At 49.7% G+C, this 22,350-nt stretch overlaps 1 protein-coding gene across 1 annotated transcript in view; it reads left to right on the top strand.

The window, feature by feature from the left end:
- LOC144734829 (BDNF/NT-3 growth factors receptor-like) overlaps nt 1-22,350 on the top strand; it is a 280,911-nt gene that overhangs the window by 199,412 nt on the left and 59,149 nt on the right. The window contains exons 13-16 of the mRNA XM_078617227.1: nt 1,997-2,127; nt 8,049-8,221; nt 14,753-14,852; nt 16,161-16,307. Of these exons, the coding sequence (XP_078473353.1) occupies nt 1,997-2,127; nt 8,049-8,221; nt 14,753-14,852; nt 16,161-16,307 (551 nt within the window). The remainder of the gene's footprint in view (nt 1-1,996; nt 2,128-8,048; nt 8,222-14,752; nt 14,853-16,160; nt 16,308-22,350) is intronic.

Raw genomic sequence — 22,350 nt, 5'->3', positions numbered from 1 at the left:
TGGGGTTCCCACGGGGAATTCAATTTGCAATAATTAAAGGGGAATGTAGTGGAGAGGATAAGCAGCGACTTGAGGGCCTTTCCACACCCACAAGGGCCTTTCCACACATTGACTTCGGTGATGATGCATCGGTAATACTGCATCGGTAATAATACATTAGGAATAATACATTGGGGTGCCGTGGTGGCGAGATGTTAACTACCTCGCTTGGTGTACAGGAGGTCGTGGGTTCGATCCTGACCCTGACACCTGAATAATTAGAGGTTGTCTGTTGACCCAGTGGTCGCGTGGATTTTTCTCCGGGTCCTCCACTTTTTCCCCTCCACATTTAGAATCGACTTGCGTTTTAGAGTGTTTGGCTGCCGCTATGAATGTCCCACGTGATATGCCACTTCGTTGAACTATCAATTGTGGCCAGGTCGCTCCTGAAAAAGAGCTATATGGCTCAGCGGGCCTTATCTGGTAAAATAAAAAAAAAGTTAATGACAAAAACTGCGGTTGGTAATTATACATTCGTAATAATACATTGGTAACAACCACCCTTTCTCCCTCCTCTGGAATTTGTTTAAAAAAAACATCTGCAATAAAGAGAGTGTTGAGACTCATTAAGGATTTCTTGGGGAAGTAATTGGCATTGCCATTAATTCTCGTAAAAATATATAATATTAACGATACTTTACAGCCCCTTTACGTGGTGCTAAATTTAACGTTAAAACGGTGTTAAATTAAAAGCAATTTGATAACAATAACAATCTTCGACGAAAACCCTTTTGTCAATCGACGGCCGGATGAAGGCCTACCCCCAAGCCTTTCGTTCATGGGTGTTATTTGACCATACTTCACCATGCGGGTCAGTGCGAGTAGGAAAACTGGGAGAGCCCAGGACTGGTTCGGGTAGCACTCGCAACTGCTGTTGGCTGTGACAAAGAATCGAGCTGAGGGTCACCAGCTTCGTATTCCAGTACATTAAGCATGATGCCTCTGCACTACATTAATACTTATTACAATTGTTATCTATATTCACGTGCTATAAAAAGCACCATTGCCCGTTATTTTAATGCCACGGCGTTATTGACGAATGCGTTGCGTTTCTTAGCATAATTACTTCTACAATAATGATGACGACGATGGTGACCATAGTGATGACGATGATAACAGTGATGATGACGATGATGACAATGATGACGATGATGATGACGATGATGATAATGATAACGATGATGATTACGATGATGACGACGATGGTGACAATAGTGATGACGATGATAACAATGATGATGACGATGATGACGATGATGGTGACAATAATGACGATGATAATGATGATGATGACGACGATGACGATGATGACAATGATGACGATGATAACGATGGCAATGATGATTACGACGATGATGATGGCAATGACGATGATGACAATGATGATGACGATGACTACGATGATGATGACTACGATAATTCTAGATTTGAAGCTTTCGTGACTGCAAGGAATCATATTCTTAGGTTTTTTCGGTAAAGTCACGTAGGTAAAACATCAAAATTAATGAAAATAAAATACGATAATGATGATGACAATAATGAAAATGACGACGACGATGACTACGATGATGATGATGATGGAGGCGGCGTAAATTTAAACGGGGCTCGATAAAATCGCGGCAAGCGAACGAAGCCAACTCGGGATCATCAAAGGTTAAAGTTCTTCTTGCGATAAACAGATCGGCCCGGGCAACAATGAAAATGCTAAAGATGTCCCCTAATGCGACGGGAGTGACAATTCCACGCGAGCCAAACGCTCCATCCGCTTCACACACACACACAGACGCACATGATAGGGCTGCTACGTGCCCAGCCTCCGCCACCGACAGCCAAGCGCTCGATTGAGATCTGTTCAGCTCGACCGGAATGGCTCGTCGGGCTTGCAAGAGACCACTGATACAAAGGGCCCCGGCGCATGGACGGACCTAATTTCCTCTCTCCCCGCTATCTCGCGCAGCCGTGAAGCACATCAAGAGGCGTGACCTGATGCTGAAGAGAGAGCTGGGGGAAGGAGCCTTCGGGAAAGTGTTTTTGGCGGAGTGCTTCAACCTGTACCCAGACATCGAAAAGACGCCCGTGGCTGTCAAGGTTTGTCGTCCCCCTCCTTCACCGTTCTGACACGGGTTCACGCTGCCTTGTAATTAGGCGGCGGCTGCCGAAGGATGAGTGTGTATGTGGGGAGCGGTGGTGCAGCGGTTAGCGCGCTGCGCTATGAACCTGGCGACCCAGGTTCGAATCCCGCTCACGGACAACACCAGTGACGATTATCTGAACCGGTCCCGGGCCTCCCCTAGGTGGACTCAGCCTCAAATGAGTACCTGGTGCGATGTGTAAACATTGTCACTAGGGAGATAAAGGCGGCCGGGCGTGGTGTTGGCTACTCACCCCCTCGTATGCCGTGCCGACCTTCATAGGTGCTCGCTAACAGCACTTGCCCCGACAGTCTGTTAAGGCTAAATGGGGGATCTTTGTCTTTGTCTTGTGTGTTGAACCTCTTTTGCATCGTACGTAGCCAACAGCGCTAATCGGAGGTGCGGGGTAAGGACAACGAACTGAACGTGAAAAAAAGCAGTTCTAAAAAAATGCGTCTTCAATCTAGATGATTTAAAAGTGCATAGCTCCGGTGGCTTCCTAACATGGGAAGGGAGAGCGTTCCAGACGGCCGCAGAAGCGCATCTGAAAGCGCGCGATGTGGTGACCGCCTTTCTTCGATGGCCAGCCCAAAAGCCGCTGCGATGACGACCGGGAGTTCTTCGCGTGATGGTCTCATGCCCCTTGACGGGATCAGCAAGTGGGCAGGAACGACGCGACGGAGATGGAGCGATGAGATCATGTGCAGGAGATGGATCCTGGCACCGCGAGGCCGTGGGGGCACGGACGATTTTGACTTACCGGAGGCGGAGAGACAGCATCACTTGTCGTCGTGGTGGTTGTTCAGCGTAGACATCTCATCGATATTATGAGATGAGCTGTCTAATATTAGGAAGTCACTGGAGCCTATGCACTTTTCAATCTAGATTTAAAAAACAAATCTTGAACAGTTTTTTGTTTTTATTTTTTTGTCCTTCCCCCCGCATCTCCTATTTGCATGGTTGGCTACGTACGGTGCGAACGAAAGTTCAACATACATACGTCTATATACATCTATATAAGATAAGATCCAGCCTGCAAGAAGGCATTTGCAAAGGGAAGCTCACTCTCGATGCATGGTGTGAAAAACTATAAATTACCTCATTGTTATAATCATAATATTAGTTTTCAGCGCTTCCTAATCGACAATTGGATGGAGGCTTTCCTACAAAAAGTTAGTCATGGGGTACGTTTGACCATACTTCACCCCACTGGTCAGCATGTCATGTGGTGAAAAGGAGGGCGAGGTGGGAGAGGGCAGAAACGGTTCAGATAACGATCGTTCATCAGTGACGTTAGTCTTGGCTGAGAATTGAACTCAGGCCATCGGGTTCATTGGCACACGGTGCGCTTAACCACTGCGCTGCCACTGTTCAAACTCTCACATCGACAAACTTTGTAAAACTCTGCCATTCTTCCTGCTTAACAATTTAACTTTTTGTTACAGGGCTTCAAATGCAATAGGGGATTCCTTTATCTCAATTGGGCAAATTCATAAAACCTTAGCATCAGGGATTATTCTTTATTTATTTTTTATTTCCCTGCCAAAGAAAATAACAATTTCAATTTGGATAATGCATGCTGCCTTATCCTGTACAGTTTCACCGATGTATACTTTGATCCTAGAGCCACTGACCCCGTACATGGCTTATCAGGACTACCTGGAGGTAACAGAAATGCGAACAAAGGTTTCTCTTTAAAGTTTGTATCTCTCTCGATCACTAATAATAAGCGTCAGTGTAGCAGCCTTTTAATGAGAACATTTTTTTAGTTAATTAAAGAAAGTTGCCAGAGGACACCCGATGGAGACTATTGCTTTGCAACAAAACATTTAATGTGATTTGGAAAATCGACTCAATGTGAGAGTTGAGTAGATAAGTTATGCAGGATAAGCTTCATGTCCATGGTGGACATTCTCAGTGGTGGACACTGCCCATGATGAACACTGTCCATTGTGGACAATACCCTTGCTGGAGACATCCAGTGGTGGACAATGCCCACGGTGGAGGCTGGTAGCAGTTGTCCACCCCAGGTGGTATACCGAGCAAGCCCCTTCTCTCGCCGGCCACTTTGCAAGCACATGGGTATCGCACTATACAATTCGGACCATGTCCCCCCCTCCACCCCCCATGCCCGCCCTCCTCCACCCCCATGTCCTCCCCTTCCACCCCCCACCGCATTAGTATTGATCAGAGGTGGGACAAAGTCATTGTTATGCAAGTCCAAGTCGAGTCGCAAGTCATCAAATTCATGACTCGAGTCTGACTCGAGTCCAAGTCACATGACTCGAGTCCACATCTCATAGGTGGGACAAAGTCATTGTTATGCAAGTCCAAGTCGAGTCGCAAGTCATCAAATTCATGACTCGAGTCTGACTCGAGTCCAAGTCACATGACTCGAGTCCACATCTCATAGGTGGGACAAAGTCATTGTTATGCAAGTCCAAGTCGAGTCGCAAGTCATCAAATTCATGACTCGAGTCTGACTCGAGTCCAAGTCACATGACTCGAGTCCACATCTCATAGGTGGGACAAAGTCATTGTTATGCAAGTCCAAGTCGAGTCGCAAGTCATCAAATTCATGACTCGAGTCTGACTCGAGTCCAAGTCACATGACTCGAGTCCACACCTCTGGTATTGATGCGTCCACAAAGCCGTGGTGCCACCCTCCGCCCCCCCCCACCCCTTCGTTATTAGGAGCAACGGGCAAGGCACTCCAGGAACTCGAGGAATGGTTTGTCATGGGCACGACGGTGAGCGTGCTTCCGTAATAAAAAAAAAAATGGAAATTAATGAACTGAAAAAATAATGAGAATTTCTTTCGCGAGAGGAGAAAGAAAAAAAAGAACGTGCTTGACGAGCGAGGATACCTTTGTTATATAGCGGCGGCATTAGAAATGCAAATTCAAAAGAAGGTTTGGTAATTAGAAACAAATATTGGGGCCTTCCAACAAAAAGTCTTCAAATTGTATTTCCAGGCGAGCGGCTGTGATCATAGCTCAGGTGATAAATTTTGCAGGTTATCCCTCGCTGCAACCCCACGCTCATCCCGGCGATGTTAAGCCCTATCCCGGCATCTGAAGGCACAATTTAAATTGACTGTGCCACCTCCCCCACCACCCCCACCGTGTGGGTCTCCTGCCCAGGTGATTGCGTCGTTAAATGAGTAGAGGGGCACCCGAGTTAGCCATGCTGACGTGCAGACGAGAGAAGCGCTCGCTGTAAAGCAAACCCGCTCACCCACCTGCTCATCCACTCGCTCACCCTCCCACTCACCCACCCCTCACCCATTCGCTCACCCGCTCATCCACCCACCCACCCACTCACCCACCCGCTCACCCACCCGCTCACTCACCCACTCACTCACCTGCTCGTTCAACCCACCCACCCGCTCACCCACCCGCTCACCCACCCGCTCACCCACCCCTCACCCACCCGCTCACCCACCCACTCACCCATCCGCTCACCCACCCGCTCACCCACCCACTCACCCACCCGCTCATTCAACCCACCCACCCGCTCACCCACCCGATCACCCACTCGCTCACCCACCCGCTCATCCACCCACCCACTCACCCACCCACTTGCTCACCCACCCGCTCACCCACCCGCTCCACCACCCGCTTACCCACCCGCTCACCCACCCGCTCACCCACCTGCTCACCCACCCACTTATCCACCCGCTCGCCCACCCGTTCACCCACTCGCTCACCCACCCGCTCACCCACCCGCTCACCCACCCGCTCACCGACCCGCTCGACCAACCGATCAACCACCCACCCACTCATTCACCCCGCCCACCCACTCACCCACCTGCTCACCCACCCAATCACCCACCCGCTCATTCACCCCACCCACCCGCTCACCCACCTGATCACCCATCCGCTTACCAACCTACTCACCCACCTGCTCACCCACTCACCAACCCGCTCACACACCCGCTCACACACCCGCTCACCCGCTCACCTGCCCGTTCACTCGCCCACCCCCGCCTCTCAGTCCAGCCAGGCTTCACACACAGTGCACCCGAGCGTCGCTCCTTCATCCATCGCCCCCCCCTCCCTTTCAGCACCGGCGAATGGTACACGGCGGTGATGATCATCCGTCGCCCTTCCATGGGGGTTTCACTCGACGAGCGAGGCAGCGAGGGGGCTCAGCGAGGCACGCGCCTGCGACGCTCGCTCGATTCGTTTTGTGCCCGCTTCCACTCCGCGGTCCTACAACCCTCTTGCTGATTTAGGGACATCGCAACACTTTGACGCAGGGGACACAAAGACAAAGATCCCACCCCCCACGTAGCCTTAACTGACTGTTAGGGCAAGTGCTGTTAGCGTACACCTGTGAAGGCCGGCACGGTACCCAGGCCGGTGGGTGGCCAGCGCCACGCCCGACCGCCTTTGTCTCCCCCGTGGCGATGTTTTTACACATCGCACTGGGTACGTATTTGAGGCTGAGTCGACCTAGGGGAAGCCCAGCACCGGTTCAGATAATCGTCACCGGTGTTGGCCGTGAGCAGGAATCAAAATCGGGCCGTCGGGTTTGTAGTGGGGCGCGCAAACCGCTCGACTTGCGTGCAGGGGACATAGACATACATGCGCAGACACGCACAGACACGCGCAGACACGCGCAGACACGCACAGACACGCGCAGACACGCACAGACACGCACAGACACGCGCAGACACGCACAGACACGCGCAGACACGCACAGACACGCACAGACACGCGCAGACACGCGCAGACACGCGCAGACACGCGCAGACACGCACAGACACGCACAGACACGCACAGACACGCGCAGACCTGCAAATAACAATAAGGTATTTAATTAGCGTCACACATTTACTCGGTTATATAATGCCCGGGGACACATTACGCATAGTTGGTGATTTTTTTTCCCGCTCCTATGTCCACCCCCCCCTGGCAAGCAATGCAATGGTCTAATAATGTGAAATGTGTACGTGAGATAATGAATACTTGAATGCGATTCAGGCGAATGGCCAGAGGACATTGGAGGACATAAGCTGGTCAAGTGATTATGTGGGATCAGGAGTAGGGGAGAGTTGTGGGCTGGACAGCCCTCTAGGTGATGATTAGAAACCAGCACTCCAACACTGCAGCTACACACAACACTTGCCTAGTTTAAGGCCATTTTTTACACAATGCAAAAACTTTCGCTAAAATGTATTTAAAAAAACTAAGCAGACAATATTTTCGCTTTCATAGTTTCATAATGTTTAGTCAAATTGAGATGCGAAAGTAATATTTGGATAGGTGGGGCAGTGTCCTCTCCTCAAATCCCACCTAGGTCTGACACCGTCACGTCGAAGAACCCCCCCCCCCCAAAAAGCACGGGGCCCGGGTCGATCGCCCCGGTTCGAAGAGTTGTGTTTGCTCTGGTATAACACGAGCATATAGCTTAAATAGAAAAGGTACAGGCTATACAATATATTTTCTAATGCTAATGCTGGGGGAAGAATTAATTTTAATCGATAAATCAATGTCTATTTCCCCTTCCACGTAAATATGTTTTTATTACACTTCCTATCAAGAGGCCTTCCTTCTGAGAGAACATAAACTCATCGACACACCGTCGACGAATATTTCCGTCGCGATTCTCGTCGACGGCACTCGCCTTCGACGAGCCTCCGCCACGTCCATTCGATGATTATTTACCACACCCATTCGCCCATCACTTTACCTCGCCACATCTTCGCGTTTGTGCGGCGTCGCCCGTCCGATGTTATCCAAGCGAAGAGCGCCACATGTGTCCCCGCGTCTACACACGTACATGTGAAAACATCAATGATGACTGTTTGCTACCGCCATCGCTGCCGCGAGCAAACTCCAGTCACCCGACGACGTTCCGTCCCTCGCGCAGACCCTGAAAGACCTCAGCGGCGGTGCACGCAAGGATTTTTACCGGGAGGCGGAGCTCCTCACGAACCTGCAGCACGACCACATCGTGCGCTTCTACGGCGTCTGCTCCGAGGGCGAACCGCTCATCATGGTGTTCGAGTACATGCGGCACGGTGACCTCAACAAGTTCCTCAGGTGAGACCTGAAACCTCCGATCGATACGTGCGGCAAGGTGAGCTCAACAAGTCCCTCATGTGAGATCTCGATACATGTGGCAAGGTGACCGGCCACTGTGTGGTTGATCAGGGTCCTCATGTCGTAAGTAGATTTTTTAAATATAATTATTTTTAATGCACTTGTTTTACTAAGGATTAGTCTGAGTCTCAAGACTCTTTTTCAGAAGGGTCCTACCAGGTTTTCGCAGTAGGGAGGGCGGTTATTGTGATCTGCAATCCAAAGTGAGTGATTTGCGGTGGAATTTTTTCAAATTTGGTCCGTGACGCTGGTACACAATGGCACTCCTTTTTGCAAATGACGTCACGGGATCTTTAACGTCCACTCTGAAGCAGACGGCGTGGAGTATTTTTACGATAATTAATCGGGGCGGCCGCTCGATTCGAACCATGAACAAGTGTCAAATGCGCTACCGCTATGTCACGTCACCAAGAACAAAATATAGTGACCCATAGAGCTACATCGAGACCCATAGACCTACGTAGAGACCCAGAGACTTCCACATAGACCTGTAAAATTATATAGAGACCCATAGACGCAAGTTGACTGAGGTGTGATTACATGGGGTTCTCGAGATGATGGCTTCAGCCCAGTTATAAACGACTTCACACACACACACACAAAAACTCACAATAATAATAATGGTTTTTGAACTCAGTTTGTCAAAATTCCAGCTCTCAAAGTTTAAAATTGTCCGTCTGACTTCTACGCGGCGGCCGATTTGTCTATGGCGGCGCATGGGAGGAAGTGCACCTCTGTTGTGTGTGGCTGCAACGGGTCACGTGACGGGATCTTGGCCATTTTCTATGGTGCGTGTTTCCGATGGACTTTTGTTTGTCTCATCACGTGGCTCCCGACAGCACACTCGGAATAAAATTGGGGAATTACAAGAAGAACCCCCCCGCTTTCAAGTACTTTCATGTTGAAAGTCAAAGTATATTGAGAGACAGGGCGAATGCTCATGTATATTGTTGGCCCTGATCCAGAAATAACAATATTAATAATGCCCTTTATTTTACCTAGACGAGGCCTTGCTGAGTTTCAAAAAAACATTTTATTTCAGGAGAGCCAACGTATGGCCAACTCCATTAATGAGAGCCTGCCATCATGCGGGGGGAAATGTATGTGCACGTGTTGAACTTGTTTCGCATCGTACGTAGGCAACCGTGCCATTCGGAGGTGCGAAATCGGTGGACACACAACGCACAAAATCCTGCAAACGTGTGGCTACCACTCAAAGCCCCGCACAGATGGATTGGAGAATCCATTGCTCTGCTGCCATCCCCTGGCAGACTCTGATGCGCAACCGTTGTTGACCTTGGCGGGCAGGCTGCCGCCGGTGGTGACACTGGTGCTTCGCAGCAGGAAGTTCCCTGGGCTCGATTCGCTACGTGGGATTACTTTTCGATTTTAAGCTTTCGTGACTGCAGGGATTCATCTTCTTGGTTCTTTCGGTAAAGTCACGTAGAAGGGAAGTAATAAAATAATAAAAATAAAACATAATAAAATAATTCTCACGACGTTTCGGCCACAACGCAAGCAGCCGTCCTCAGGTGAAGAATGAAACACCACCAAGCTTGGGGCGTATATTTAAGCTGGGTTGGAGGGGGGAAGGTGGGAAGAAGAGCGCCTTGACAAAATAATTTGCATATCAAGAGGAATTTAGCATATGGAAAATTCGCATTTTCCATATTCCATATGCTAAATTCCTATTGATATGCAAATCATTTTGTCAAGGCGCTCTTCTTCCCACCTCTCCCCCTCCAACCCAGCTTAAATATACGCCCCAAGCTTGGTGGTGTTTCATTCTTCACCTGAGGACGGCTGCTTGCGTTGTGGCCGAAACGTCGTGAGAATTATTTTATTATGTTTTATTTTTATTATTTTATTACTTCCCTTCTACGTGACTTTACCGAAAGAACCAAGAAGAGGGATTACTTTTCTTCGTGGTGGAGTTTGTCACGTTCTCCCGCTGATCTGCGCTGGTTTCCTTTGGGTCCTCCGGTTTCCTCCAAGAGCTCCAGAAAGCCATACATTGCAACCGGTGTTGGCCACACATTCCAATGTTTAAAGAATTATACTGCAAGCTACTTAGTTGGGATCACACGCAGCAGCAGCAGCGGCAGGAGCAGCAGCAGCAACATCGGCCCCTCTTCCGAAATCTTGACAGGGCCCTCACGCACCTCCGATTAGAAGTTCAACGTACTCAACGTACTCATTTGAGGCTGAGCCAACCTAGGGGAGGCGCAGAGGAACGGTTCAGATAATCCTCATCACTGGTGTTGTGGCCATAGGGAGGAATCGAACTCACGAACAACAACATCAACAACCGCCAGTCGCCACTAAGTGGCGGTGACATCACCACGGCGCTTGTGCCAGGCTACGTGCACGTTAAGGCCGCGTGAAAGTGTCGAAGGCCCGCTGGCAGGAGGTCACGGGAAAGACCCAGGTGTCATGGGGTTGACTGACTGAGATGACTGGCACATACACACCACCTGTGCCCCCTACTGTGCTATCTTGCGTGCAGCGCTTTCCGATGGTATCCACAGATGAGGCGTGTTTTTTTTCAATTTCCTTCTCAATAAACAGAACGCTGAGCACATCAAATAATCCCTTACCCTCCTGTGTGCCACCCCTCCCCCACCCCCGTGTTTCATAGTCCCCGGGTATTTCTTGGTTTTAATGGCACGGCGGGCTCGTGGGAATAGAGAGGGCGGCAACGCGGAGACCCCTCGTGTTGTACATGACGTCTCCCCCGCTCTTGCCACGCAGATGGACGAGATGGCTTTACATTTCCCAGAGGGGAATTTTTACTCTTTTCGGTGTTTTTTTTTTGCTTTCTGGTTTTAGCCGACGGATATTTGTTTGTTTTTTCGTTATAGGAAGCCCTCACGTGGGCGCGCGCGTGCGTGTGCTGTGGGGAGCGGTGGTGTAGCGGTTAGCGCACTGCGCTACGAGCCCGGCGACCCGAGTTCGATTCCCGCTCACGGCCACCAACACCACGTGACGATTATCTGAACCGGTCCTGGGTTTCCCCTCGGTCGACTAGCCCGGTGCGGTGTGTAAACATCGCCACTGGGGAGACAAAGGCGGCCGAGGGTGGTGCTGGCCACCCACGCCCTCGTGTAGCGTTCCGGCCTTCATAGGTGCTCGCAAACAGCACTTGCCCCAACAGTCTGTTCAGGCTATACAGGGGGTCTTTGTCTTTGTGGTGTGGTAAAGTGTGGGTACTCACACATTTTCCAAGACGTCTGGACCACGTGGAAGAGGAAGCCAATGCAATCAATTAACAGGGGCTCTCTCGGGCAGGGGTCCCCAACCCCTGGGCCGCGGACCGGTACCGGTCCGTGGCCTGTTAGGAACCAGGCCGCACAGCAGCAGGAGGTGAGAGCGGTGAGTCCGTGTGTGTACACACTCTACACACCGCATAGTGGTGAGCGGTGAAACCGCGCGTGGCCCGCCCACATTTTTTTATTATTTACCACTTCCGTCCGCGCCTCTTTCCCGCACTGCGCACTTGTCTCAGTCACAGTTTTGGTAAGCCCACAAGCTGCTAACCCCTAGCCAAAATGAGTTAAAAACAAACGGGGAAAGACCCAATGATGACTCCCCCCCTCCCGCCAGTCCGTGAAAAAATTGTCTTTCACGAAACTGGTCCCTGGTGCCAAAAAGGTTGGGGACCGCTGCTCGAGAGCATGCTCGAGTGAAGGTCCTTCCTGCAGCAGTGGCATCAGCAGACAATTGCAGGGCTGCCCCTTTGCCCTCACCTTTTTATATTAATAATAATAAATAGAATACAAAGTAAAAGTTTTAATTTCGCGCCTCCGATTAGCACGGTTGGTTACGTACAGCGCGGAAGAATATCAACAACACACACATCCAAATGATCGTAATTTCATGCAGACTTTTTTTTATATACACAAAATATATATATATATATTTTTAAATCAAAGCCCTCTAACGGTGCCAGATGATGGAAGCTTAAACAAAAACATCACACGGAGAATCCGATCATTACAGCGCCACACACTAATGCCCGCTCCCTTGTCACGCTTTTGATCGCCGGCTCATTTCGGGAGATGTTGGGTATCAAATAAATGTGATTTTTTTTTACACTAAAGCAGTTCGAATCGCTGCACTATATTTAATTATTTTTCACCAAAATTAATGCGAATGAGCTTGCCTTGACAAAAAAAAGGGGAGTTCAATATATATACATACGTACGTATTTTCCCTCCACGCCTTTTTATTCTGCTCATTAATAACCCATGGCTTTGGTGATTAAGCCTACAAACCTCGTGGCCATGGCAGTGCTGCCCTACATAGGCACGCCTTTAATCAGTGAGCAACAATTGTCCATGTCCACAAAATATCTAAACTATTTTGTGGAACCATATTAAAATTTGACTTCTTTTTAAACGAACAAAAAAAATCGCTTCCTACGAGATGCAAGCATATGCGGACTTTCTTTTTTTTCTGGAGCGAGGGATTAATTAACGTAATTATCTCGTATATTAATGACAGAGGTGTGGACTCGAGTCATGTGACTTGGACTCGAGTCAGACTCGAGTCATGAATTTGATGACTTGCGACTCGACTTGGACTTGCATAACAATGACTTTGTCCCACCTCTGATTAATGAGGTCAGAGATGCGGCGGTAGAGTCTGCAGAAGAAACATTTGGGAAGGAAAATATAATAATCTGTGAAAAAGAGCTTTATAGTTTTTTTTTCGATGTAAAGCTTTCGTGACTGCAGGGATTCATCCTCTTGGTTCTTTCGGTAAAGTCACGTAGAAGGGAAGTAATAAAATAATAAAAATAAAAAATAATAAAATAATTCTCACGACGTTTCGGCCACAACGCAAGTAGCTCTTCGGATTCCTCCTGCGATTGAAATAATTATTCTCGCTATATAAATAAACATTCTGAGTCTGAAAGATTCTAATCACTATTTTATCGCTGCTACCATAGTTACTGTTCCCGTGAACTTCACTCATCGATTCCTCCACCCATGTTGAGGTCTTTGTCTCCACCCGACTATTTCGTCTCATCCACAGTGCGCTAAGCCACCACCACCACCACACTGCTGGTCACCACAACTCACCCACTCACACACTCACCACACTGCAGGTCACCACAACCCATCACTCACCCACACACTCACCCACTCGCTCACCACACTGCAGGTCATCACAACTCACCCACTCACCCACTGACTCACCCATACACTCACCACACTGCTGGTCACCACAACTCACCCACTCACCCACTCACTCACCCACACGCTCACCACACTGCAGGTCATCACAACTCACCCACTCACCCACTCACCCACTCACTCACCACACTGCTAATCACGACATCTCATCACTCACCCACACACTCACCACACTGCTGGTCACCACAACTCATCACTTACTCACGCACTCACCCACCCACTCACCACACTGTAGGTCGCATCCCTTCTCTTGCTGCTTTTTCCCTCACGCCGCTCCACTTCGGAATTCCCTCCCATTGTCTCTTTTTCCCAATGTCCTACAACCTTGCTTAATTCTAGAAATGTGTTCATTAATTTCCATTCAGACCTTTAACTGTGCCGTTTTGTTGTTGGCTCTTTGCGTTTTGATCCTTTGCTCAGCAACTGAGTTGCAATACTGTATTCGAAAAAAAAGTTTTGCTGGCTGGCTGGCTGCTTAACTGGCGGGCAAGTGCGTGGTGGGGACGTCACCGCGCACCTCTGTGTGATGACGTCGCCTGCATCCCCCACGGCGTCGAGCCGGGTTCGTGCGTCACGCTGACGTCAACACGCCCCCAAAAAGACAAAGATCCCCCGTGTAGCCTGTAACAGACTGCTGGGGCAAGTACTGTTAGCGAGCACACCTATGAAGGCTGGCACGGCACACGAGGGGGTGGGTGGCCAGCACCAGGCCTGGCCGCCTTTGTCTCCCCGGTGGCGATGTTTTACACACTGCGCCAGGTACTCATTTGAGGCTGAGTCGACCGACGGGAGGCCCAGGACCGGCTCAGATAATCGTCACTGGTTGTTGGCCGTGAGTGGGAATCAAACTCGGGTAGCCGGGTTCGTAGGGCAGCGTGGCGCTAACCGCTACACCACAGCTCCCCCAACCCACCCCCCACACCCCCCACCCTCCCTCCGGCCGTGTAGCCCACGCAAATGCGTGGTCAGTGCGAGTTGAAAACAAAAAAATCCCCGCAAAATTCAAAACAAAAATTAGTCCCACAATTAATTGAGCATAACCACAGGGCAACATCACCCCCTACAGGCAGATTATATCGCTTATGGGGGACCAAAGCACCTTCGTGATAACCTTGCCGCTATATACCGCACGTACTTGTCAATATTACCGCATCGTTACTACCAGTGCGTGACGTTCACGGAGTGGACGAAATACATCGTGGCTGCGCCGGTTGTCCGGTTCACCCCGACGCCCCCGTCCCACCCCTGTGCCCCCCCCCCCACCTCCCCACAGGTCGAACAGCCCAGATTCGTCATTCCTTGACGACACCCCGCGGCGAGGGATTTATAGCGGGGAGCTCAACTGCACCCAGATGCTGCACATCGCTACACAGGTACGCCATTGCACGCACAAAGACAAAGCTCCCCCGTGTAGCCTTAATAGACTGGTGGAGCAAGCGCTGCTCGCGAGCACCTATGAAGGCGGGCACGGCGCAAGAGGTGGTGGGTGGCCAGCACCACGCCAGGCAGCCTTTGTCTCCCCCAGTGGCGATGTTTACACACCACGCCAGGTACTCAATTGAGGCTGAGTCGACCTAGGGGGGAGGCTCAGGACCGGTTCAGATAATCGTCACCGGTGTTGGCCGTGAGCGGGAATCGAACTCGGGTCTCCGGGTACGGAGCGCGGTGTGCTAACCGCTGCGCCACCGCTCCCTAGCGGCACTCACACACAGACACGCAGCTCTGGCGGATGTGGAAGAGAGGGGGGCAAGTGAAGAATGCATCTCAAGTGGAGCTCAGCGTAAAACATGAGCAAAACCAAAAAGCCACGTGCAACACATTTTTTTGGGTTGTTTTTGTTTGAGGTTTTGGCCTCGGCGTAACGATCTGGCCAAATTTGTGTCGTCGAAACCCTCCGCCGCCCTTTTTACACGGCCAAACAAATAAAAATGTCGCGGCATGCAAATGTGTGACGAGCAAATTGTCGTTGTTGTTATTTATTTTTCGGCTCATCGGTGAGTTGAGGAAGGGTTCGGTGTACATCAAGTGACAATTAAATTTTGGTTGGCCGTGTCGGGTCGTGCAGGGTCCTAACCACACAAGCGTGGCCAGATGGGAGTGATGCGTACAATTAATATTTTCTTAGCTCAATGGTCCTGACCCAAAATAAATTGACCGGCGCATTGCCACAGTGGCTAGGAGATGTTAACTACGTCGCCTGGTATACAGGAGGTCGTGGGTTCGATCCCGACTCTGACGCCTGCTGTATATTCGGAGTTTGCGTGTCTCTCTCTCTCTCCCCGTGGTCGCGTGGATTTTTCTCCGGGTCCTCCGGGTTTTCCCCCCTGCGTTTATAATCGACATCACGCGTTTAGAGCTCTAGGCCGACATACATTTAAACGTGATGAGACATCACTTCGTTGGGCTATCACTTGTGGCCAGGTCGCTTTCTGAAAACGATGCTATATTGCTCCAGTGGTCCCTTACCTGGTAAAATAAAAAAATTGTCTCATAAAAAATGTTTTACTTTACTTTTCTCCCCTTCGGTGGGGCCCTGTATGGTTAGGGGCAGCGAGCCCGTTCTCCATACCCCCGTTTTTCATGGTCGGTTTGGCTTGTGCGCGTCACAACTCAATGCAAATAAATAGATTTAAAATTATACAGTTTTATAGACTGACCGACTGACCCTGGCTGCCTTGCAGGTGGCGTCGGGGATGGTGTACCTGGCCTCCCAGCGCTTCGTCCACCGCGACCTGGCCACCCGCAACTGCCTGGTGGGAGAGAACATGCTGGTGAAGATCGGAGACTTCGGCATGTCCCGGGACGTCTACAGCACCGACTACTACCGGGTAAGCGGCGCCATACCCGGGTTTTTCCGCGAAACGTGGCGGAGGTTGCCGGCAAATGCGGTGCACGGCCGGAGGAAATCCTGCGATGCAACGAAGCTCAAGTCCACGGGCAGCGACCGGAGGGCCTTCGCTCTTGTGCCACCGAGACTGTGGAACTCTCAGCCGAAGGCCATCTGTAAAACAAGAGCTTAATAGCTCATCGGATTTCTCTGGTATAAATAAATTAAGATTCTGATCCTGATGACTGTGTCAGGGAGTCCGGTTTGACTGGCATCTTCAGGTCCTTCCGCCTAAAAATATTTTTTCTTCCAGAAGACTTTTTTTTTCTCCCGTCCAAGAACTAACCAGGCACGGATCTGCTTAGTTTCTGAGATCGGAGGAGATCGTGTGCATTCAGGGTGATGTGGTCGTTGGTGCGAGAAGGCGTTTTCGATTTTAACTTGGAGCCGCTCCTTACCCGGCACAAACCCACATTGTCGCCGATGTAAACCGCCGTGAGATTGTATGAAAGCAACTATATGAGCTGTAATCAATATTTTTACTCATAATATAATAGGTGACGTATGTATGTGGTACTTTTTTTGCACCGTACGTAGCCAACCTTGACAACCAGAGGTGACATTATGGGTAATGGCACTTCTTCACAGCTCATACAACAATGTTTTTGTACTCATATGCTTTGAAGAAGGGGCATTGCCAGAAACGTCAGCAATTATATATTTCTAAATTTAAGGCATTCTCCCATCCTACTCTTTGGTTTTTTCGGTAAAGTCACGTAGGTAAAAATTTTAAATAAATTAACTCACGACGTTTCGGAAGCAACACAAGCCTCCGTCATCAGGTGTTACTGCTCCAGTAAAATTGCTCATACGCTACAGCAATTTTACTGGAACAGTTACACCTGATGACGGAGGCTTGTGTTGCTTCCGAAACGTCTTGAGTTAATTTATTTACATTTTTTACCAACGTGACTTTACCGAAAAAACCAAAGAGTATGAATCCTTGCAGTCACCAAAACTTCAAATCTAGAATAGTCCCCCATCCGTGCGCTGTACCAGTCCCAGCCTTTGCTGAGCTTTTGAGATTCGACGAGGTCGGGAACATTGTGGCGAAATTGGTAAAAGGTGATTTACGATGTTGGTGGATCACACAGAGATGGAGTTTGCATAGAGCTATAGAGACAGTGCCACCTGCAGTACAGAAAGTAGGTTGCTGGCCAACCTGAGCAGAGTTTGAGTGCGCTGCCTTGATACGAGTGTGTTCCCTTCGTAGCCAGGCCTTGTCATCCACGCAGACGCGTTAAGGAATCGGCATCCTATCCCAAGCAGGACCCACTTGGAAATTGGTCTTGAGGCTCAAGGGGAAATGTGCTGTGAAGCACAGCAACTGTCTGGCTTAAACTTAGTTCAAGAGTGAACAAAACAAAAAAAAATTACACGCGTGTATATATATATTTTTAAACATAATTTACACGTACAAATGCTGCCAACTACTGATAGTCGTCTCCCTATTTTTCTTTTTATTACCATTTGTTTTGTTATTTAAAGGAAGCACTTATCATATTCAGCACTTATCGTTTGTACTCGCGATTTTTTTTTTTTCAACAGTCCTGCACGTAGCCCGGTGGTTAAAATCCCAGCGGGATTTGTGCCCGTGGTCTCGCCTGCTATTTGAAAAGCCACATTGGTGGCGTTCGAGGTAGTGATTGCCTAATGCGGTGCTACGGCACGCAATGCTCTGCAGTAGTATCTAACGACTCTATATTCATATCTACTAACACTATAGTAGTATCTGCTGGCTGTAGTAGTGTCTGCCGACTCTGTGGTTGCATCTAGTGACTCTACACTGGTATCTACTGACTGTAGTAGTATCTACTAACTCTATAGTATCTTGCGTTGGTGTACGGTGCTTTTTCTGGAAGATTTTGCGGTTTTTTCCTTGTTTTTTACATTTGTGCATAGTCACTTTAAGATGTTTTCTTGTTCAAGATTTTGTTTGTTGCGGTTGCACCCGATTCAAGAGCCGAATGGCTCACGGGGCTACACCTAATAAATGAAACTGAAAATGGGAGCTCTGTATTCTTTTGCCGGGACGCCACGCTAGAGGCGCGTATATTTTTCTATCGCCGTTGTCCGCGGCACTTTTTGGAATTTAAGCACACGTGGCGAGACGTTAACTACCTCGCCTGGTATATATCAGGAGCTATACACGAAGACATTTGACATTTGCACGTTATTGCAAATTATCCAAAATCAACAAGATCCAAAGTTTTCCTTTCGAAATCTTAAAATCTAAAATCCGTTTTTTTTTTTCGATTGACAATATCATCGCTACAATCCACACATCATATGAACCGACCAAATAAATAAACCGAACATATTCATATTTAACAGAGAGGGGGACATCAGAGAAGACTCATGCACACGCACACATATATAAAGTAATTTTCAAACAAAACCCCCTAAAAAATACATTAAATAAAATACCAACAGGTACATTTTTTTTTTTTAAGCAAGCTTATATTCCAAAACTGACGCCGCACTACCAATCTTAATGAGTCCAATTTGCGCGGGCATTCTCTGCTTCACTTCGGCTGTGATGTATCATCTATTGACATTTGTTGACCTCTGCCTGAATCGCGGCGCCCCGAACAACCAACGAGAGGTGTTTCGCACAATCACACGGCGGCGGCGGCGGTGGTGGGGAAAGAAAACAAAAATCCGATGCGACCCGCCGTGAGATTATTGGCTCGGAGCGACGAGAGTGCCAATTGCACTCAGACGCAGGAGACGGCGAAATAAAGAAACTCAAGTCACCTTCACGCTCAAGGTCTCCCACTTAACTATTTATTGGGCCCCCGAAGTGCGATGGCTTTGTTCGACCCCCCCCCCCTGCCCCACCCCGCCCAGCCCGGGCCTCCCGCGTATTCACGTTGTAAGTCGCCCGTGGCTGGCTCGTGAGAGCGGCGATCGCCAGTAATCGGACCGTCTGGTGCCTTGCTGTCGGTCAGATCGATGGAAATGAAGGGCACTCTCCTGTGGTCGTGGTGGTGGTGGTGGTGATCTATGCTAATTGAACGCTCTCAGACCTGCGCCACTGTGCCCCTTGCCGATTACCTTACGAGCCATCAATTATTCTTCATTCTCCTCTTCATCCTCCTCCTCTTCTTCCTCCTCCTCTTCTTCTTATTCCAGCGACGTGTTTCGCCCAAGCCCACTCCTCCGTCTCGCTGTATTTAACCTGCTCGTGTTGGCCAATCCAGGTGGTCCTATGTCTATCTCTCAACGCAACGCACAAGCGTCACAGCTAAATACGTATTCCTCCTTGGACTTATTCCAGCTCCGAAAAAAATAGAACATTAGTTTGATTGATGGCCGATACATACTCTTGGTAAGGCATATATATATATCGATTTGTAACCATCGTATTGATAAGGGCTCCGATTGAAGTGACCTCCGGGAGTAGATCCGTGACCTCTGCACCTGGGGGAATCCTCTGACACAGGGTAGTGCACTCCTGGCTCCCCGAGTTCCAAACGGATGTCTCTTGACACAGGCTCGGATGCACGACGTGAAAGCGATTCGTGAAAAAAGGAAACGTGACCTCTGCTGTCCCCACGTACAGGTTGCGTGTAATATGTATTTTGAATTTATGTTGTACGTATGTAGCCAACAAGTGTAATCGGAGGTGGGGGGGAAGGACAACAATCTAAACACAAAAAGCAGTTCTGAAGAAATTATGATTTAAAAGTGTATCATAGCTCCCATTGGCTTCCTAATATCGAAAGGAAGAGCGTTCCAGACGGCCGCAGAAGAGGCGTCTGAAAGTGCCGCGCGATGATGCGGTGACCGCCGCCTTTGTTTCCGTGCGACGCTTCCGCAAGCGAGCCCGAGAATTCACCGCGCCGAGCGTTTGGGGGAGTAGCAATACAAATACAAAATACGGGCCCCCGATGTTTTGAAAAGCTGTGGAAAGGGGGGCGATGGGAAGAGGCGAAATTTAAAATCAAACGTCCACGCCAACAAGCCGCTCGGCTGATTCATGTAAACAAGGGGGGAAATAAAGTAGCGAGCAGATTTTAACGTGAGCACAAAAGCTTCCAACCCCCCGTCCTCCCATTCTCTTTCTCTACCCCATCCTCGATTCAAAGTATTACCTTCATTTAAATAAACATTTGCACACATCAACGCGGGCGAGCATACAACGTACCGAAAACCAAATGGGATTTTTTTTTATATTTCCATTTAATCTAATCAAATGGAAATTAAACGCTATAAACAAGGGAGCTTAGCGGCAAACGTTGCCGCCGTGCTGGATAATATCCATTCTAATACAGTTGACCTTTGCCTTCACGACCTTCCGCTTTGGATATTTGTCAAGTGTATTATATCGAGCCAATGTCTTTCATCACGCTGACATGTGGACTGCGTTAGGTTCAGATCTCATTTGTGAATTCCACGTTGCAATGCCGGCAATTGCACACGAGACAAAGGTCCCCCGTATAGCCGTCAACACAGTGTCGGGGCAAGTGCTGTTTAGCGAGCAGCGCCTACGAAGGCCAGAACGGCGCACGAGGGGGTGGATGGCCAGCATCACGTCCGGCCGCCTTTGTCTCCCTCCTAGCAATGCTTTTACGCATTTCACGAGGTACTCATTTGAGGCTGAGTCGACCTAGGGGAGGCCCAGGACCGGTTCAGATAATCGTCACTGGTGTTGGTGGCCTCTGAGCGGGCAACGACCTTGGGTCGCTGGGTTCGTAGCGCAGCGCGCTAACCGCTGCACCACCGCTCCCCATGCACAGACACGCACACGTCGCGCAAGATAGATGTACAAAGACAAAGATCCCCCGTGTAGCCTACAGAGACTGCTGGTGAGAGCAGCTATTTTAAGCCGGGCCAATACCACATACCGCACCGGCCGCCTTTGCCTCCCCTTCAATTGGTACCCGTTTAAGACTGAATCGACTTGGGGGAGACCCAGAATCGGGTCTGATATCACTCGTCACGGATGTTGCCCATGGCCAGGAATCAAACTCAGGTGGCCAAGTTTGTAGCGCTCACGACTAAGCAACCGCTCCCCACTCTCGCGACACACACACACACTTCCAAGTAGGCATACTCATACAGTATAAGATTCATGTGTGAAAAAGAGCTTCATTGCTCATCGGATTCCTCCAGTAAAAATAAATATTCAGATTCTCATATTATGATTCTGACCCGCGCGCACACACGAGCACGCTGCCTCTCACTTTCTCACTCGCTCTCTCTCTCTGTGTGCGTGCGTGTGTAGGGAGTGGTGGTGTAGCGATTAGCGCACTGCGCTACGAACCCAATGAGCCGGGTTTTGATTTCCGCTCACGGGCCAACACCAGTGACGATTATCTGAATCGGTCCTGGGCCTCCCCTAGGTCGACTCAGCCTCAAATGAGCACCCGGTGCGGTGTGTAAACATCACCACTGGGGAGACAAAGGCGGTCGGGCGTGGTGCTGCTGGCCACACACCCCCTCGTGTGCCGTGCCGGCCTTCACAGGTGCTACTCGCTAACAGCACTTGCCCCAACAGTCTGTTACAGGGCGACATGGGGGGATCTTCGTGTCAGAGGTCGCAACCGGGTCCCGATACCCGTACCCTACCCGATACCCGGCTACCCGTACCCGGCCGGGTACGGGTACCCGTTTGCGACCCTGGTGCGGCCAGGTACGGGTACGGGTAGGCCGTGAGTAACTGGTGAGTAACTGTTTGTCACTCATTTCCCAACGTCTTGTCTCTTCTCACAATTCAAGTTCCGAGAATCAACCCACCCGCGCCTGCAACATGGCTTCATCCCAGAGGTCGCAATCAGGTACCCGATACCCGTACCCTACCCGTACCCTACCCGTACCCGGCCGGGTACGGGTAGGGTACGGGTACGGCCAGGTACGGGTACCCGTTTGCGACCCTGGTGCGGCCGGGTACGGGTACGGGTAAGGAATCAAAACCCGATTTAAATCTTTCGTGACTGCAGGGATTCATCTTCTTGGTTCTTTCGGTAAAGTCACGTAGA

Source organism: Lampetra planeri, chromosome 53, assembly GCF_965212315.1.
Source record: "Lampetra planeri chromosome 53, kcLamPlan1.2.h2, whole genome shotgun sequence".
Classification (NCBI taxonomy): Eukaryota; Metazoa; Chordata; class Hyperoartia; order Petromyzontiformes; family Petromyzontidae; genus Lampetra; species Lampetra planeri.
The sequence above is the reverse complement of the archived record's forward strand: the minus strand, read 5'-3'. Positions and strand labels throughout refer to the sequence as shown.